A 15,220-nucleotide genomic window follows, 5' to 3' on the forward strand; every position below is an offset into this window, starting at 1 on the left:
TTTAAATAAAAATGTTTTGGAGTACATAATATATTCTTATGGTTAACCAGATTTATATGTAGATTGATAAGTATGGAAAAGTTGTACAGTGAAAAGTCTCATTCCTGTTCCTCTCTATCCGTTTCCCCTCCCCAGAGAGTAATACCTTGTTAGTTTTTAGGTTTATATTCCTTCAAAGTTTTATCCTACAAATGCAGGTGTACATTTTCCACCTTCCATCTTAGATATAAAAAGGGAGATTTGTACTCCACTTAACTGGGAGCCAATCTTGCCAGCTCTTTTATCCCTGAATTATTTTCCTTGCTGAAAAACTCTGCCTTGAGGGAGTAAGAGTGGTTAAGTATTTTATCTAATGATTTGATGTCCTCCACCTCACCACTGCCTCTTTATTTAAATGAACCTACTATACAGTAACTGAATACTTGGGGTCTGTGAAAAGTTTTTTAAGCCACATTACAGAGTTTGGACTTTGTCTCAGGATCAGTGGATAACCTTTGCAGTAGAAAGCTGCTTAAAAGCAAGGGGGTGGTATAGATTTGGATTTTGGAAGATCATCCAAGCAGAATGGACAGTAGATTAGAGGAGTGTGGGAGTGGGCTAGGAGGCCAGTCAGGAGGACTGTTAAGAGATGATGATGCTAATCTGAATTTAGGGCATTGGCAGAGAGGCCAGAGAAAAGTGAGTGGATTGGGGCAATGTTTAGGAGGTAGAATCAACAGACTGGGCAATTAGTGGAATGTATGGGGTGAAGGAGGGAAGGAAATACAGATGGCACTCAGGTTTCATTCTTTAGAGGGCAAGGGGGCACAAGAGAAAGAGATTTTGTGGAGTGATGGAAGATAGGCTGAGCTTTGGCCATGTAAGCAAGTACAAATGTGTACTAAATCAGTTGGTTTTATAGATCCAGAGTTAGGAGAGATTTGGGCTGATGATAGAAATTTGGAATCTAGCAATATGTAGATCATAATCGTGAAGCTTTGTGAATGACAAGTCACATAGGAATGTATAGATTGAAAGATTGATTGGAAGATGGCTGAGGACCTAGGACTGAACCTTGAAGAATGTCAGCACTTTAAGGGTGTTTTCAAAGTATAACTACCTGAGGTCAGCTGGGCATAGTGATGCCCATCTGTAGTCTCAGCTGTTTGGGAAGCTGAGGCAGGTGGATCAAGGGCTGCAGTGAGCTAGGATCAAGCCACTGCACTCCAGCCTGGGTGACACAGTGCCGGGCCTTTTAAAAAAAAAAAAAAAAAAAGAAGGAAAGAAAAATAAAGTGTAACCTGAGGACTACCAGCATGTGAATCCTGTGGATGAGCTGTAAAATTCAGGTTCAGATTCCTGAGTCCCAAGAGGACCTTAGGATATTCACATCCCTCTGAGAGACCATCAGTAGTGTTTTTAAGAAACATTTTGGCTGGGTGCAGTGGCTCACGCTTGTAATCCCAGCACTTTGGAAGGCTGAGGCAGGTGATCACCTGAGGTTGGGAGTTCAAGACCAGCCTGACCAACATGGAGAAACTAAAAATACAAAATTACTAAAAATACAAAACTACTAAAACTACAAAATTAGCTGGATGTGGTGGTACATGCCTGTAATCCCAGATACTCAGGAGGCCGAGGCAGGAGAATTGCTTGAACGCGGGAGGTGGAGGTTGCAATGAGCCAAGATCATGCCACTGCATTCCAGCCGGGACCACAAGAGTGAAACTCCATTTCAAAAAAAAAGATTTCAGGAATTTTTTGCACACCACAGTTGGAGATTTAAGAGATAGGTAAAGGAAGTGAGTACTACAAAAGAAGCTTCAGGAGTGACCAGAGAGTGAAATAAAAGGAAAGCCATGAGAAAAATAACACTGACAAGGAAACAGATCTTTGAGAAGGAGGGCAGTATCAGCTGTTGCATTGCCAAAAGGATCAAGTAAGAGGAGAACTAAAATGGATCACTGAATATTACAACATGAAAATAGTTGGTGACTTTGTCGGGAATATTTCCCTACTATATAGTGCTGGAGGCAGAAGCTAGATTCTCATAGGCTGTGCAGTGAATGGGAATGGAAGAAGTGGTTATGGCTGGAGAAGTGATGCCTTGTGAAAGCTTGGCTATAAAAGGGGTAGATATTGACAGGGTGTTAATAGCTGGGTGTGTTGTCAAGGGAGTGTGTATTTTAATCTGTGAGAGACCTGAGTTAATTGATATGCTAGTGAGAAGAAGCTTATAGAGATAGGAAGTTAGGAAATAGGAATATGGGTTGTAGCTGGAATAGAATCTAGAGCGTTAGATGGGAAGAAATCCTAATGGGAGGGAAAAAATGATGTAGATATAGGGAAGTGTGTAAGTTGATTGGCAGGAGGTGAAGGTGGGAGTTGTTCCCATCTGATGGCTTTTGTTTATCTGTGAAGCTTGGTTGTTGGAGGAATGACAGGTGGTGCATCAGAAGTGTTTGCTTCTTATGGAAAATGGCAGTTAATAGATGAGGGAAGCAAATTACTTGAGCAGAATTAAGATTGAGGTTAGAGACCATGAGTTTATGATTGCACTGTAATGTATCTTTTAGCTCCTTAAAGTTTTTCCTGTTTTGTATTTTCAAAGTAATTTTTTCATACCAACAGATTTTTTTCTGTATCTCAGTTCCATGAGGTAAATTGTGAAGTGTGATATCTTGACTTTCAAAATATCAAAAGAAAGTATCATTTTATTTTAGAGTTTTTTGGATTTATATTGATGTGTAAATGTTTAAGGCCAGCATATGTTTAAATAGAATCAGCTTTGCTATTCTCGGGAACTACTGTTTTTACTTTCAGTTTTTGACTGCTTGTTTTCATTTGAAAAACGATTTTTTATTTGTTTCCTGTTTCAGGAGATTCACTGACCTTAAGCACTATAGTGATGAACTGCAGTCTGTCATCTCACATCTTCTTCGAGTCAGAGCTGTAAGTGATCCCCAAAAGCTTTTTGATGCACATTTATAAGGAAGTGCTTCTCATTTAATCATTATGTTTTTAAGTAATAGGTGGTATTTATCATGAATACCTGATTTTTGTATTTGAATTTAATATGTTCATCATCTAAACTGCACTTTTTAAAAAAATGTGAAATGGTTTCTGTTATAAACAACTCAAAGAATTTTAGCCTGTTTTCTCCATGGTTTATAATAGAATAGTTGTTTTGGATGTTGTCAAAAGGCCTGCCGTTTCAGTGCTGAAATGTGAATATGTGTAGGATTTTAGATCTACATATCGTATTCTTTCATGTTTTTTTAGAGGTCTGTGAAATAGTTTATAGATTTTAGGCCATCCTGTATCTGTGCTCTTAAATTCTACCAAATAAACTAATTTTAGATTAATAGTCTGCCATGACAAAAGGGGCTAGAAATCAAGGAATAATAATTATACTTAACCATATAGTTCGGCTGTAATAGGCAAGGAGGAAAATACTTTTCAGCAAATTAATGTACCTGGAAAATGTACCATCCACTCTGGTCCCCTGTGGTAACCTAGAAGGAACCTTAGAACATGCCTGTGCAAAAGGCTTTGAAAGAGACTAGGATACCAGGTAAGGTCACATTTTATGCTGATTGGAATCTGTAATCCTCTTTTTCATTATTATTACTTTTTTTTTTTTTGTGAGACAGAGTCTTGCTCTGTCACCCAGGCTGGAGTGCAGTAGCACAATCTCAGCTCACTGCAACCTCCGCCTCTGGGGTTCAAGCAATTCTCCTGCTTCAGCCTCTTGAGCAGCTGGGATTACAGGCATATGGCACCATGCCTAGCTAATTTTTGTATTTTTAGTAGAGATGGGGTTTCACCACATTGACGAGGCTGGTCTCCAACTCCTGGCCTCAAGTGATCTGCCCACCTCAGCCTCCCTAAGTGCTGGGATTATAGGCATGAGCCACTGCGCGCCTGGCCAGAATCCTCTTGAAATGAAATATGTTGCCTGGAATTTGTTTTAATGAGTCTACCAATGAGCAGTGGAGGGTGGGGGCAGTTTTAGGAGAAATGAGTTTGGCCATATAATAATTATTGAAGCTGGGTGCTGGGAAATGGAGGTATATCCTTCTGTTCTATATGCTTTTTGTATATTTCAAGATTTCCATGACAATACAGAAAAAATAGAATAAAAAAATTCTTCTGAAGTTCTTACATTGTTTTGATCTCCAGTTTAACTGTTCAGGAGTATCATTGGACTCTTCGAATAAATTATAAGATACCTTCTCATAAAAGAAAAGTTACTGGTGATAATTATTAGGCTACAGTCAAGAACTGGGGGTTAGAAAAAAACTGTAGATTAATGAGATAAAATTTCTGGACCTTTGGTTGCCTTGAAATTACCCAGACAAATTAGACATTAGTTCTTGTGGGAGGTGCGGATGGGGACAAATGTATCAGAGAATCTGCATTGTACACATTACTTCTAGTTTTTTTTCTGAAGTGATTTTTCAGCAACTTCTCTTCTTCTCTTCCATGCTTAATATCTTAGTAGAGGATGAATGCTCAGCTTTTAGGAAGGAGGTTTGGTATCTGAAAGTACAGGGATCTAGAAAAGTTAGTGTTAGAATGACATTTTCCATCATATATTCTCTGGAATGCTAACCCCGTAAGATGTTCCCACTGCAAACCGTATCTGCCTTGAGTAGTCATGATTCATGTGTGATGTTAAAGGTCTAAAAAGTCCTACAGAAAAAAACCTGTTAAATTTTATTGTCTCGATGTTTTCCAACCTTACTTGATGATGGAAACCCTTAAAAAGAAAGAAAAACATTCAACACTGCACAGAATGCTCAAAAAATACTTGGGGTCCAGGCACAGTGGCTCATACCTGTAATCCCAGCACTTTGGGAGGCCATGGTGGGCGGATCACTTGAGGTCAGGAGTTTGAGACCAGCATGGGGAAACCCTGTTTCTGCTAAAAATACAAAAACTAGCTGGGCGTGGTCGTGCACGCCTGTAATTCCCGCTACACGGGAGGCTGAGGTGGGATAATTGGTTGAACCCAGAAGGCAGAGGTTGCAGTGAGCTGAGATCGTGCCACTATGCTTTAGCCTGGGAGACAGAGTCAGACTCCGTCTCAAAATAAGAAGAAGAAGAAGAAGGAAGTGACATCCTAGAGAAATTAGTTTAGAGGTCTGGGGACAACCTGTAAGAGTTTCAAGTAGAAACAGGACTATGAGCTTTGTCCCGGAAGCTGGTTCCAGAACAGGGGCCAGCATCTTTTTCTGAAGGCCAGATAGGAGGTGTTTTCAGCTTTGTTAGCTCTATGGTTTCTGTTGCATCTGTTCAGCTCCACTGTGAGCCTGACTGTGCTCCAGTGAGACTCTATTTACAAAACAAGCGGCAGACCTGTAGTGTGTGGACCCCTAATCTAGTGGGGATGTGTCTCCTCAGAGCAGGCCAACGATAGATGGAAAATATTTTATGATCCTCACACACCTACTTGAAGTATTTGCAGTGGCGGTTCTGTCACTGTAAGGGGAGATCTTGAAAGGGTTGATTTGTTCTGTCATTAATGCCTAATTCCTTATACTCATGTTTGAGTAAGGAATCAGGGAGGTAATTTTCCTTAGAATTTATACTTAGAACCTGTATACCAGAAATTTTTTCTAGAGCTTTTTATAGGATGAACTTTTGGTCTTCCAGTTCGTTTTCATAATGCTTTGGGGGAACATAAAGCATATTAATTACCATATTGAGGTTTTGTTTTAACTTGTGAAATTTCCGTGAATGACTAGGCAGTACACATTTCATTTCAGTGATGTAAATTGTAATTCTGTTGTTATTAAAATAATGCATTCATTGGTTAGGAGTTATCTTTTGACAAAGTAGCATAGTTGCATGTATTCAGCATTTATATATAAAACTATATCTCAATAAAATTGAAAATACATCCTTTCCCTTGGTTAATTCCACTTTGGGGATTTTATTATAAGGAAACAGTCTAAGAGATAACTTTTTATAATACTGAAAAATTAAGAATAACTGAATGCCAACAAGATTATTCAACAAGGAATGCTTATATATTTTATATGCTACTTAGTGGAACTTATGCAGCTATTTATAGTGGTAGTTATTAAAGATAATACTAACCTGATGGGTAAGCATATTACCACTCTTGCTGTAGGCAGTTTAAAAACAGTAATTAAAAACTTTGCAGAAAAAGAAGTATGAAAGTATAAGATATGATAAATATGGTAAGAGCACTGGTTTTAGTTTTAGGGGGATGGGATTTTCGGAGATTACTAATTTTCTTTGTTCTGTTTCCAAGTTTATTGTACTAAGCATGTTTTTTGTTTTTTGGGTTTTTTTTTTTTTTGGATGAGGATGTAACTTTGACCTAAAATCAATTTCTATTAAATATTTATTTCAGAGAGTAGCAGATCGACTCTATGGTGTATATAAAGTACATGGGAATTATGGGCGAGTTTTCAGGTAAGCATCATACAAACTTTAAAAATAAACGATTAGCTTTTTGCCTAAACACAATAATTCTTGAAAATGTATGAGTCTGGAGAGAAGATTATTTCTTTTTTTTGTTTGTTTTTGTTTTTGTTTTTTTGAGACAGAGTTTCTCTGATGCAATGATGTGATCTCGGAAGCCCTGCTTCCTGGGCTCAAGTGATTCTCCTGCCTCAGCCTCCCCAGTAGCTGGGATTACAGGCATACGCCACAACACCGGGCTAATGTTATATTTTTAGTAGAGGTGGGGTTTCACCGTGTTGGTCAGGCTGGTCTCAAACTCCTGACCTCAGGTAATCCGCCCACCTCAGCCTCCCAAAGTGCTGGGATTACAGGCGTGAGCCACTGTGCCCAGCGTGAGAAGATTATTTTTTTCAAATAATGTCCTTTAATAGTGGTTTTCAAGGCTTTCATTTCAAAGCCTTTCTTTAAATAAAAATTAGTGAGGATTTTCAATATATTGATCAGATAAAAAGCAAAACTCTGATTGAAGCAGGGGTTGCAGCCTTTTGCCTTCTTGACAGAATGCCCAAGAATATTCCATTGGAAATTACTGGATTACAGAATTAGTGATTTTTCTCTTTCTTTCTCTTTGTCATTTTATAATTTACAAAGACTTTTGCAGAGTGAGTTTTGTAGTCTTAGGTTAACTTTAGTGATAATTAGTATATTTGTTTATATGACTTGCATATTTTGGTTATTTTTAAACCGCTTTTTTTTTTTGAGACGGAGTCTGGCTCTGTCGCCCGGGCTGGAGTGCAATGGCCGGATCTCAGCTCACTGCAAGCTCCGCCTCCCAGGTTTACGCCATTCTCCTGTCTCAGCCTCCCGAGTAGCTGGGACTACAGGCGCCCGCCACCTCGCCCGGCTAGTTTTTTGTATTCTTTAGTAGAGACGGGGTTTCACCGTGTTAGCCAGGAAGGTCTCGATCTCCTGACCTTGTGATTCACCCGTCTCGGCCTCCCAAAGTGCTGGGATTACAGGCTTGAGCCACCGCGCCCGGCTTTTTTTTTTTTAATTAAGTTCTAGGGTAAGAACCACTTTCTTTTGTGAATTTTCATATGTGTTCATTATTTTGGTTGTGACATTTTAGAAGTTATTATCTAAATCTTTTTATAAGAAAAATATCCTTGCAAATGTTCCATTATAAGTCCTTTTGATGGAATTAATTTAAAATATGGCTTATTTTACATTTTTAATTGGATCATACATTCAAGTAGGACAAAATTCAAAAGGAATAAAAGCTTTTACAGTGAAAAATCTCAGCCAGGTGTGGTTGCTCATGCTTGTAATCCCAGGACTTTGGGAAGCCACAGCAGGAGGATGGCTTGAGGCCAGGAGTTCGAGACCAGCCTGGGCAATATAGTGAGCCCCCGTCTCTACAAAAAATTTTAAAAATTAACTGGGCGTGGTGTCATGCACCTGTGGTCCCAGCTGCTTGGAAGGCTGAGGTGGGAAGATCGGAAGATCACGCAAGCCTACAGTGAATAGTGAAATAGTGAATAGTGTACAGTGTACAGTGAAAGCTACAGTGAATAGTGATGGTGCCACCACACTCCAGCCTAGGCAGCAGAGCAAGACCCTGTCTCAAAAAGAAAAAAGAAAAGTCTTTTCATCCCTGTCTGCCAACTATTCTGGTCTCCTGCTCTGACATAACTAATATCACTTTCTTAGTTTCTTGTATCCTTCTAGTAAAAAATACCACTGTTAATGGAACATATTAGCATACAAACAAATGCATTTTCCCTTTCTTTAACGTGAAAGGGGAGGCTGGGTATAGGGGTTCACTCCTGCAATCCCAACACTTTGAGAGGCTGGGGTGGGCAGATTGCTTGAGTCCAGAAGTTTGAGACTAGCCTGGGCAATATGACAAAACCCCATCCCTACAAACAGTACAGAAATTAGCTGGGCATGGTAGCACGTGCCTGTGGTCTCAGCTACTTGGGAGGCTGAGGTAGGAGGATCGCTTGAGCCTAGGGGGGTTGAAACAGCCCAGGCTGGATGACAGAGACCCTATCTCAAAAAAACAAAATCAAACAAAACAAAAAACAGAAAAAAACAAAGAAAGAAAGAAAAGGGAGCATATTGTATACATTATATTGTTCATTTGCTTTACCTTGCTTCCCCTCCCCGCCACCGCCTTTCTTTTTTTAAAAATAGAGACAGGGTTTTGCTATGTTGCCCAGGCTGGTCTTGAATTCCTGGGCTCAAGAGATCCTCCTGCCTCAGCCTCCCAAAGTGCTGGGATTGCAAGCATGAGTGAGCTACCATATCTGGCCTTTCCTAGTTTGTTTTTTTGTTTGGAGACAGACTCTCATTCTATTGTTTAGGCTGGAGTATAGTGGTGCAATCTCAAATCACTGCAACCTCTGCCTCCCAGTTCAGGCGATTCTCCTGCCTCAGCCTCCCAAGTAGCTGGGATTACAGGTGCATGCTACCACAACCAGCTACATTTTGTACGTTTTATATTTTTAGTAGATAACAGGATTTCACCATGGCGGCCAGGCTGCTCTCGAACTCCTGACCTCAGGTGATCTGCCTGCCTCAGCCTCCCAAAGTGCTGGGATTACAGGTGTGAGCCACTGCATCCACCCTGGTTTTTGTTTTGGGTTTTTTGGTTTTTTTTTTTCCTAAACAGTATTGCTCTGTCGCCCAGGCTGGAATGCAGTGGCACAATGTCAGCTCACTGCAACCTCCGCCTCCCAGAGAATTGTTTCAAGCAATTCTCTGCCTCAGCCTCCTGAGTAGCTGTGGGATTACAGGCACCCACCACCACACCTGGGCTTTTGTTTTTGTTTTTGTTTTTTTGTATTTTGGTAGAGATGGGATTTCACCATGTTGACCAGGCTGGTCTTGAACTCCTGACCTCATGATCTACCCACCTCAGCCTTCTAAAATGCTGGGATTACAGGCGTGAGCCACCGCACCTGTTTTTGTGTTGTTGTTGTTGTTAATACAGGGTCTCACTTTGTCACCAAGGCTGGAGTGCAGTGGTGTGGTCTTGGCTTACTGCAACCTCTGCCTCTCAGGCTCTAGTTATCCTCCTGCCTCAGCCTCCCGAGTAGCTGGGACTACAGGCACACACACCACCATGCCCTGCTGCTTTTTGTATTTTTTGCAGAAATGGGACTTTACTATGTTGCTCAGGCTGATCTCGAACTCTTGAGCTCAGCTGATCCATTGACCTCGGCCCCCCATAGCGCTAGGATTACAGGCATGAGTCATCGCGCCTGGCCCCTTACTTTGGATTATTAAAAAATTTTCTCAGCCTGGCATGGTGGCTCATGCCTATAATCCCAGGACTTTGGGAGGCCAAGGTGGGTGGATCACCTGCGGTCAGGAGTTCGAGACCAGCCTGGTGATATGGTGAAACCCCATCTCTACTAAAAATAAAAAAATTAGTCAGGCATGGTGGTGGGGACCTATAATCCCAGCTAATCAGGAGACTGAGGCAGAAAAATTGCTTGAACCCAGGAGGTGAAGGTTGCAGTGAGCTGAGATCACACCAGTGCACTCCAGCCAGGGTGGCAGAGTGAGACTCCATCTCAAAAAATAAAAAAAAATTTTTCTCAGGTGGTGGGTTCTAGGTGGAGAAAAAAATTCTCGTTTCTTCTCTATTTTGTGGCTTCATATATTTTTGATTCATCTGTAATTTATTTTAATGTAAGATGTGAGATAGAGATTTAAATTTATTTAATTCATTTATTAGAGTAATGGATTATCCATATGTCTTTGGTTGATGAATATATTAAAATTAAGGCCAGGCGCGGTGGCTCAGCCTGTAATCCCAGCACTTTGGGAGGCCGAGGTGGGTGGATCACAAGGTCAGGAGATCGAGACCATCCTGGCTAACATGGTGAAACCCCGTCTCTACTAAAAATATAAAAAAAATTAGCCGGGCGTGGTGGCGGGCGCCTGTAGTCCTAGCTACTCAGGAGGCTGAGGCAGGAGAATGGCGTGAACCCGGGAGGTGGAGTTTGCAGTGAGCCAAGATCGCACCACTCCAGTCTGGGCAACAGAGCAAGGTTCCATCTCAAAAAAAAAAAAAAAAAAAAAAATTAAATGCAAGTTGAGACAGATCAGGGTTATATGACATTTTTTAATTAAAAGAAGCTTATTGATATTATAAAAATGTAAACTCTTCATAACTAGGACTAGGAGTATATGAAAACATATGGTCAAATGTAAAAGAATAGTATAATGGGAAGAAAGACAAATAGTATTATACTTTTTGAAGTCTACCTCGTGCTGTCTGAAATTTATGCATGAGTCATCTCTAATTTTTAGTATTACTCAAACTGGAACCCAATTAAACTTGGGAACAATGCTTATTTAAAAACAAAAATTATATCCCATAGGAGACATGGGGGGAGAATTAACATAAACTAAACATTCTCAAAGGTAGCACATTTATTATAGTTAACAAATGAACTTTTTAATTAATTTGAGAGGCAGGTAGACAAAAGATCAATTGGTTGAATCAAACTTTAAAGAATATTATTTGCATTAATGCCACATGATAAATATCGTACAGGTTTGTTTTTTTGCCAGCTTAATAAATTATTAGAAAGCCACTTTACATTTAAAAATTTCATGAGGCTGGGTGTGGTGGCTGAGTGTGGCAACCTGTAATCCCAGCACTTTGGGAGGCCAAGGAAGGAGGATCACTTGAGGCCAGGAGTTCAAGACAAGCCTTGGCAACATAGCAAGACCCCATCTCTATAAAAATAACTAAAAAATTAGGCGTGGTGGCATATGCCTATAGTCCTAGCTACTTGGGAGGCTAAGGTCGGAGGAACACTTGAGCCCAGGAGTTCGAGGTTGTAGCAAGCTGTGATCACACCACTGCACTTCAGCCCAGGTGACAGAGCAACACCCTGTCTCTCTAAAAAATAAAAACAAAAATAAATAAATAAAAACATTTTATGAAAACTGAGCCAGAAAGACCAGAGGTGGTTGAGGTAATTTAATCAAGACCTGAACTAGAGCAGTTGCCAGTGAAGAATGAAGACGCCTAAATGATAGACTTACCAATGGATTTTTTCAGTCATTCAGCACACAGTAACTGAGCTTCTGTTACCATGGTAGGTGCTAAGAATACCAAGATTTAATTTAGGGCAGCTGAGTGCCTAGGAGGATTGTGATAGAGAATGTAGGTGGAATGGTGGGTTTGAGGGATGAGTTTGAGGGTTCTCTTGTGGATAAATTGCATTCTAAAGATTTTTATTAAGCAGTTAGAAATTTGGATCAGGAATTTAAGAAGCTAGTGAGAATATGAGTTGTATATACAAAGTGTCCTTACAGAGTGATTTTTTTAAAACATAGGGTTAGTTGATAATATTAGAGGGTTAGAGCAAGTCTATAGGAGACTCAAGGGCCAAGCCTTAGGGAATGTCTGCGTTCAGGGATCAGGCAGGAAATTGATGAGGAACCTGAAGTATGCAAAGTCAAGCAAGTGAAGGGAACACTTCAGTAAGACTTGGAGTTACACTGTAGAGAAATTGAATTTAGTCCAGGCATGGTGGCTCACGCCTATAATCCCAGCACTTTGAGAGGCCGAGGCGGGCAGATCACTTGAGGTCATGAGTTCAAGACCAGCCTGGCCAACACGATGTTACCTCATCTCTACTAAAAATACAAAAATTTAGCCAGGCGTGGTGGTGTGCCTATAATCCCAGCTACTTGGGAGGGTGAGGCAAGAGAATCGCCTGAACTGGGACGCGGAGTTTGCAGTGAGCCAAGATTGTGCCGCAGCACTTCAGCCGGGGTGACAGAGCAAGACTCCATCTCAAAAAAAAAAAAAACAAAAAAGAGAAATTGAGTTTAGATGAGAAGGGGGAGAATGGGTAAGTACATCTTTGGTGTTAATTTGGAAAGCAGTTTAAGTGATATGATGTTATGTCCTAGTGATCCTAGGAATAAGAGGAAAGGATTAAGGGAGGAAAGACAGCAAGTTATTGATTAGTCTTTTAAGAAAGTCCCTACCCATGGATGTGAAGATGGCAACAGTAGACACTGGGAACTGCTAGAGCGGGGAGGGAGGGTGGGAGGGGACAAGGGTTGAGAAACTAACTGCTGGGCACTGTGCTCACTATGTGGGTGGTGGGCTCATTTGTATCTGAAATCTCCGCACCATCCAGTGTACACATGTAACAAACCTGCACATGTACTCCCTGAGTCTAAAATAAAAGTTGAAATTATTTTTTAAAAAGTCCCTGAGGAGAAAGCTGAACTGTGGTTATTTTTGAAGGGGAATAGGACTTTTTTGAGGGGAGGCTGAGGCTAGGGCTGGGGAGGGATGGTGGACAGGGGAGGGATAGGAGCGTGGACGAGGGAGAAGGTAGAGAAAGCACAGAGCTGTCTTAAGGCAGCGGAGAGGTGAGTTGTAGAAGGCACCATGAAGTGGGTGTCTTTTTTGAGAAGAAGTTTGTGTAATTGTGTGGTTGTGGGGATTGAGGGGCATTGGGCAGTCTGTCTCAAACAGTGCAGAGAATTCTCTTTTGGGGGGTTGGAGAGAGGGGTGCCAATAATACTTAAACTTGTCCTACTGCAAAACCTCCTTTCCCTCCCTTCATCAATTCACAGGGCATTGGCCACAAGCGGCTGTTCAAGTGCAGGAGCTCTCTGAAGGCTTGAGTTTTATCCATTCATGCAAAATCTACATTGTATGGATACTTTAATATTTATTTTTAAAAGTTTATTTTTCCCCACTAATGTTTAAGTAAAATTTATTCTTCAGAAAGAGTGTGCCATGTCTGTTATATGGCTTCTAATATCCATGACGAAAACATCCCAGCCTGAGAAGCACTGATGAAGGCATCGCTTAGGAATGTGGAAAGGATTGCTAAGCAGCACCAGTTTGTGGGAGATGGTGTTTATCTTTTCAGTGTTGCTGACCTATAAGAGTAATGAAAAAATTCGAAAGTTGGGGGCCACATAATCGGAAAAAAAACTTAATTTGTTCTTTGGTTCTTTGGAGAGAGGAAGAAATACAAAGCTGGTTTTATCAGCTTTTTTTTCTTAATTGAAATTTTTTCAAGATATTCCTTAAGTAATTTTTGTAAAATTATGGCAGTTGGAGGTTGGAGTGAGAGGATGGACTGAGAAAAAAGACTGATCCGTGAGTGGAAAAGAACTGACATGAAGTGACAGATGTTATGTAAGTGAGAAATGAGCAGGAATTAGCCTTTCAGAGAAGAAACGTGGAAGATTTTGTAGTATGATCATGGTGCTGCTGCTGTTATGTTTGTTTTGTTTGTTTGTTTGTGCTCTTACATCCCTAGGCCTTTTGCAGCCTCCTTCCCCTATTAATAGCCCCTGACCCAATTTAGGATAAGCCTAAAAAAGGGCTATTCCCTATAGGGGCTTATAGTACTAGTTTCATGTTCAGACAGGAACTTTCAGATCCACCTGTGCAGAAATGGACTAAATACATAGGTGGGGTTCACTCTGCAAAAGACTTAGAGAAGAGGGGGAAAGAATTTTAAGTACCAATAATTATGCATTTAAAGCTGATGAAAGCAGTCAGGAGCTAATAGCCTAAAAATGTTGTGTTCTGTTAATTGAACATTTTAAAATATTCATCTTAATTCATAGGTTGTGAATCCATATGGAAGCAACCAAAAGTAACTGTCTCTCCCAGATTTAGTGTTACAGTTCCTTTCAAGAGATTCCAGGAAAATATACAAATTTCTTTCAAAAAGCGATGTACAAAGGTACACCAACTTGTTATGTACCTCAAAGCTCAAAGACACAAAGATGTACTTGCGTTTAATGATTCTATACTTTAATTTTTTAGTTATATGCATGGTAAGTGGGTGAAAAGCTCTTTTTTTTTTTTTTTGAGACAGAGCTTTGCTCTTGTTGCCCAGGCTGGAATGCAGTGGTGCGATCTCAGCTCACCACAACTTCTGCCTCCCAGGTTCAAACGATTCTCCTGCCTCAGCCTCCCGAGTAGCTGGGACTACAGGCACACACACCACCATGCCCTGCTGCTTTTTGTATTTTTTGCAGAAATGGGACTTTACTATGTTGCTCAGGCTGATCTCGAACTCTTGAGCTCAGCTGATCCATTGACCTCGGCCCCCCATAGCGCTAGGATTACAGGCATGAGTCATCGCGCCTGGCCCCTTACTTTGGATTATTAAAAAATTTTCTCAGCCTGGCATGGTGGCTCATGCCTATAATCCCAGGACTTTGGGAGGCCAAGGTGGGTGGATCACCTGCGGTCAGGAGTTCGAGACCAGCCTGGTGATATGGTGAAACCCCATCTCTACTAAAAATAAAAAAATTAGTCAGGCATGGTGGTGGGGACCTATAATCCCAGCTAATCAGGAGACTGAGGCAGAAAAATTGCTTGAACCCAGGAGGTGAAGGTTGCAGTGAGCTGAGATCACACCAGTGCACTCCAGCCAGGGTGGCAGAGTGAGACTCCATCTCAAAAAATAAAAAAAAATTTTTCTCAGGTGGTGGGTTCTAGGTGGAGAAAAAAATTCTCGTTTCTTCTCTATTTTGTGGCTTCATATATTTTTGATTCATCTGTAATTTATTTTAATGTAAGATGTGAGATAGAGATTTAAATTTATTTAATTCATTTATTAGAGTAATGGATTATCCATATGTCTTTGGTTGATGAATATATTAAAATTAAGGCCAGGCGCGGTGGCTCAGCCTGTAATCCCAGCACTTTGGGAGGCCGAGGTGGGTGGATCACAAGGTCAGGAGATCGAGACCATCCTGGCTAACATGGTGAAACCCCGTCTCTACT

The 15,220-nt window shown here is 40.8% G+C and overlaps 1 protein-coding gene across 1 annotated transcript in view; it reads left to right on the forward strand.

Annotated features, from left to right (window-relative positions):
• Positions 1–15,220, forward strand: part of SNX4 (sorting nexin 4) — a 61,873-nt gene that overhangs the window by 22,572 nt on the left and 24,081 nt on the right. Inside the window, exons 6-7 of the mRNA XM_011950762.1 lie at positions 2,859–2,931; positions 6,365–6,426. Coding sequence (XP_011806152.1) covers positions 2,859–2,931; positions 6,365–6,426 — 135 coding nt within the window. The remainder of the gene's footprint in view (positions 1–2,858; positions 2,932–6,364; positions 6,427–15,220) is intronic.

This window comes from Colobus angolensis, unplaced genomic scaffold (genome assembly GCF_000951035.1).
Source record: "Colobus angolensis palliatus isolate OR3802 unplaced genomic scaffold, Cang.pa_1.0 Scaffold31, whole genome shotgun sequence".
NCBI lineage: Eukaryota > Metazoa > Chordata > Mammalia > Primates > Cercopithecidae > Colobus > Colobus angolensis.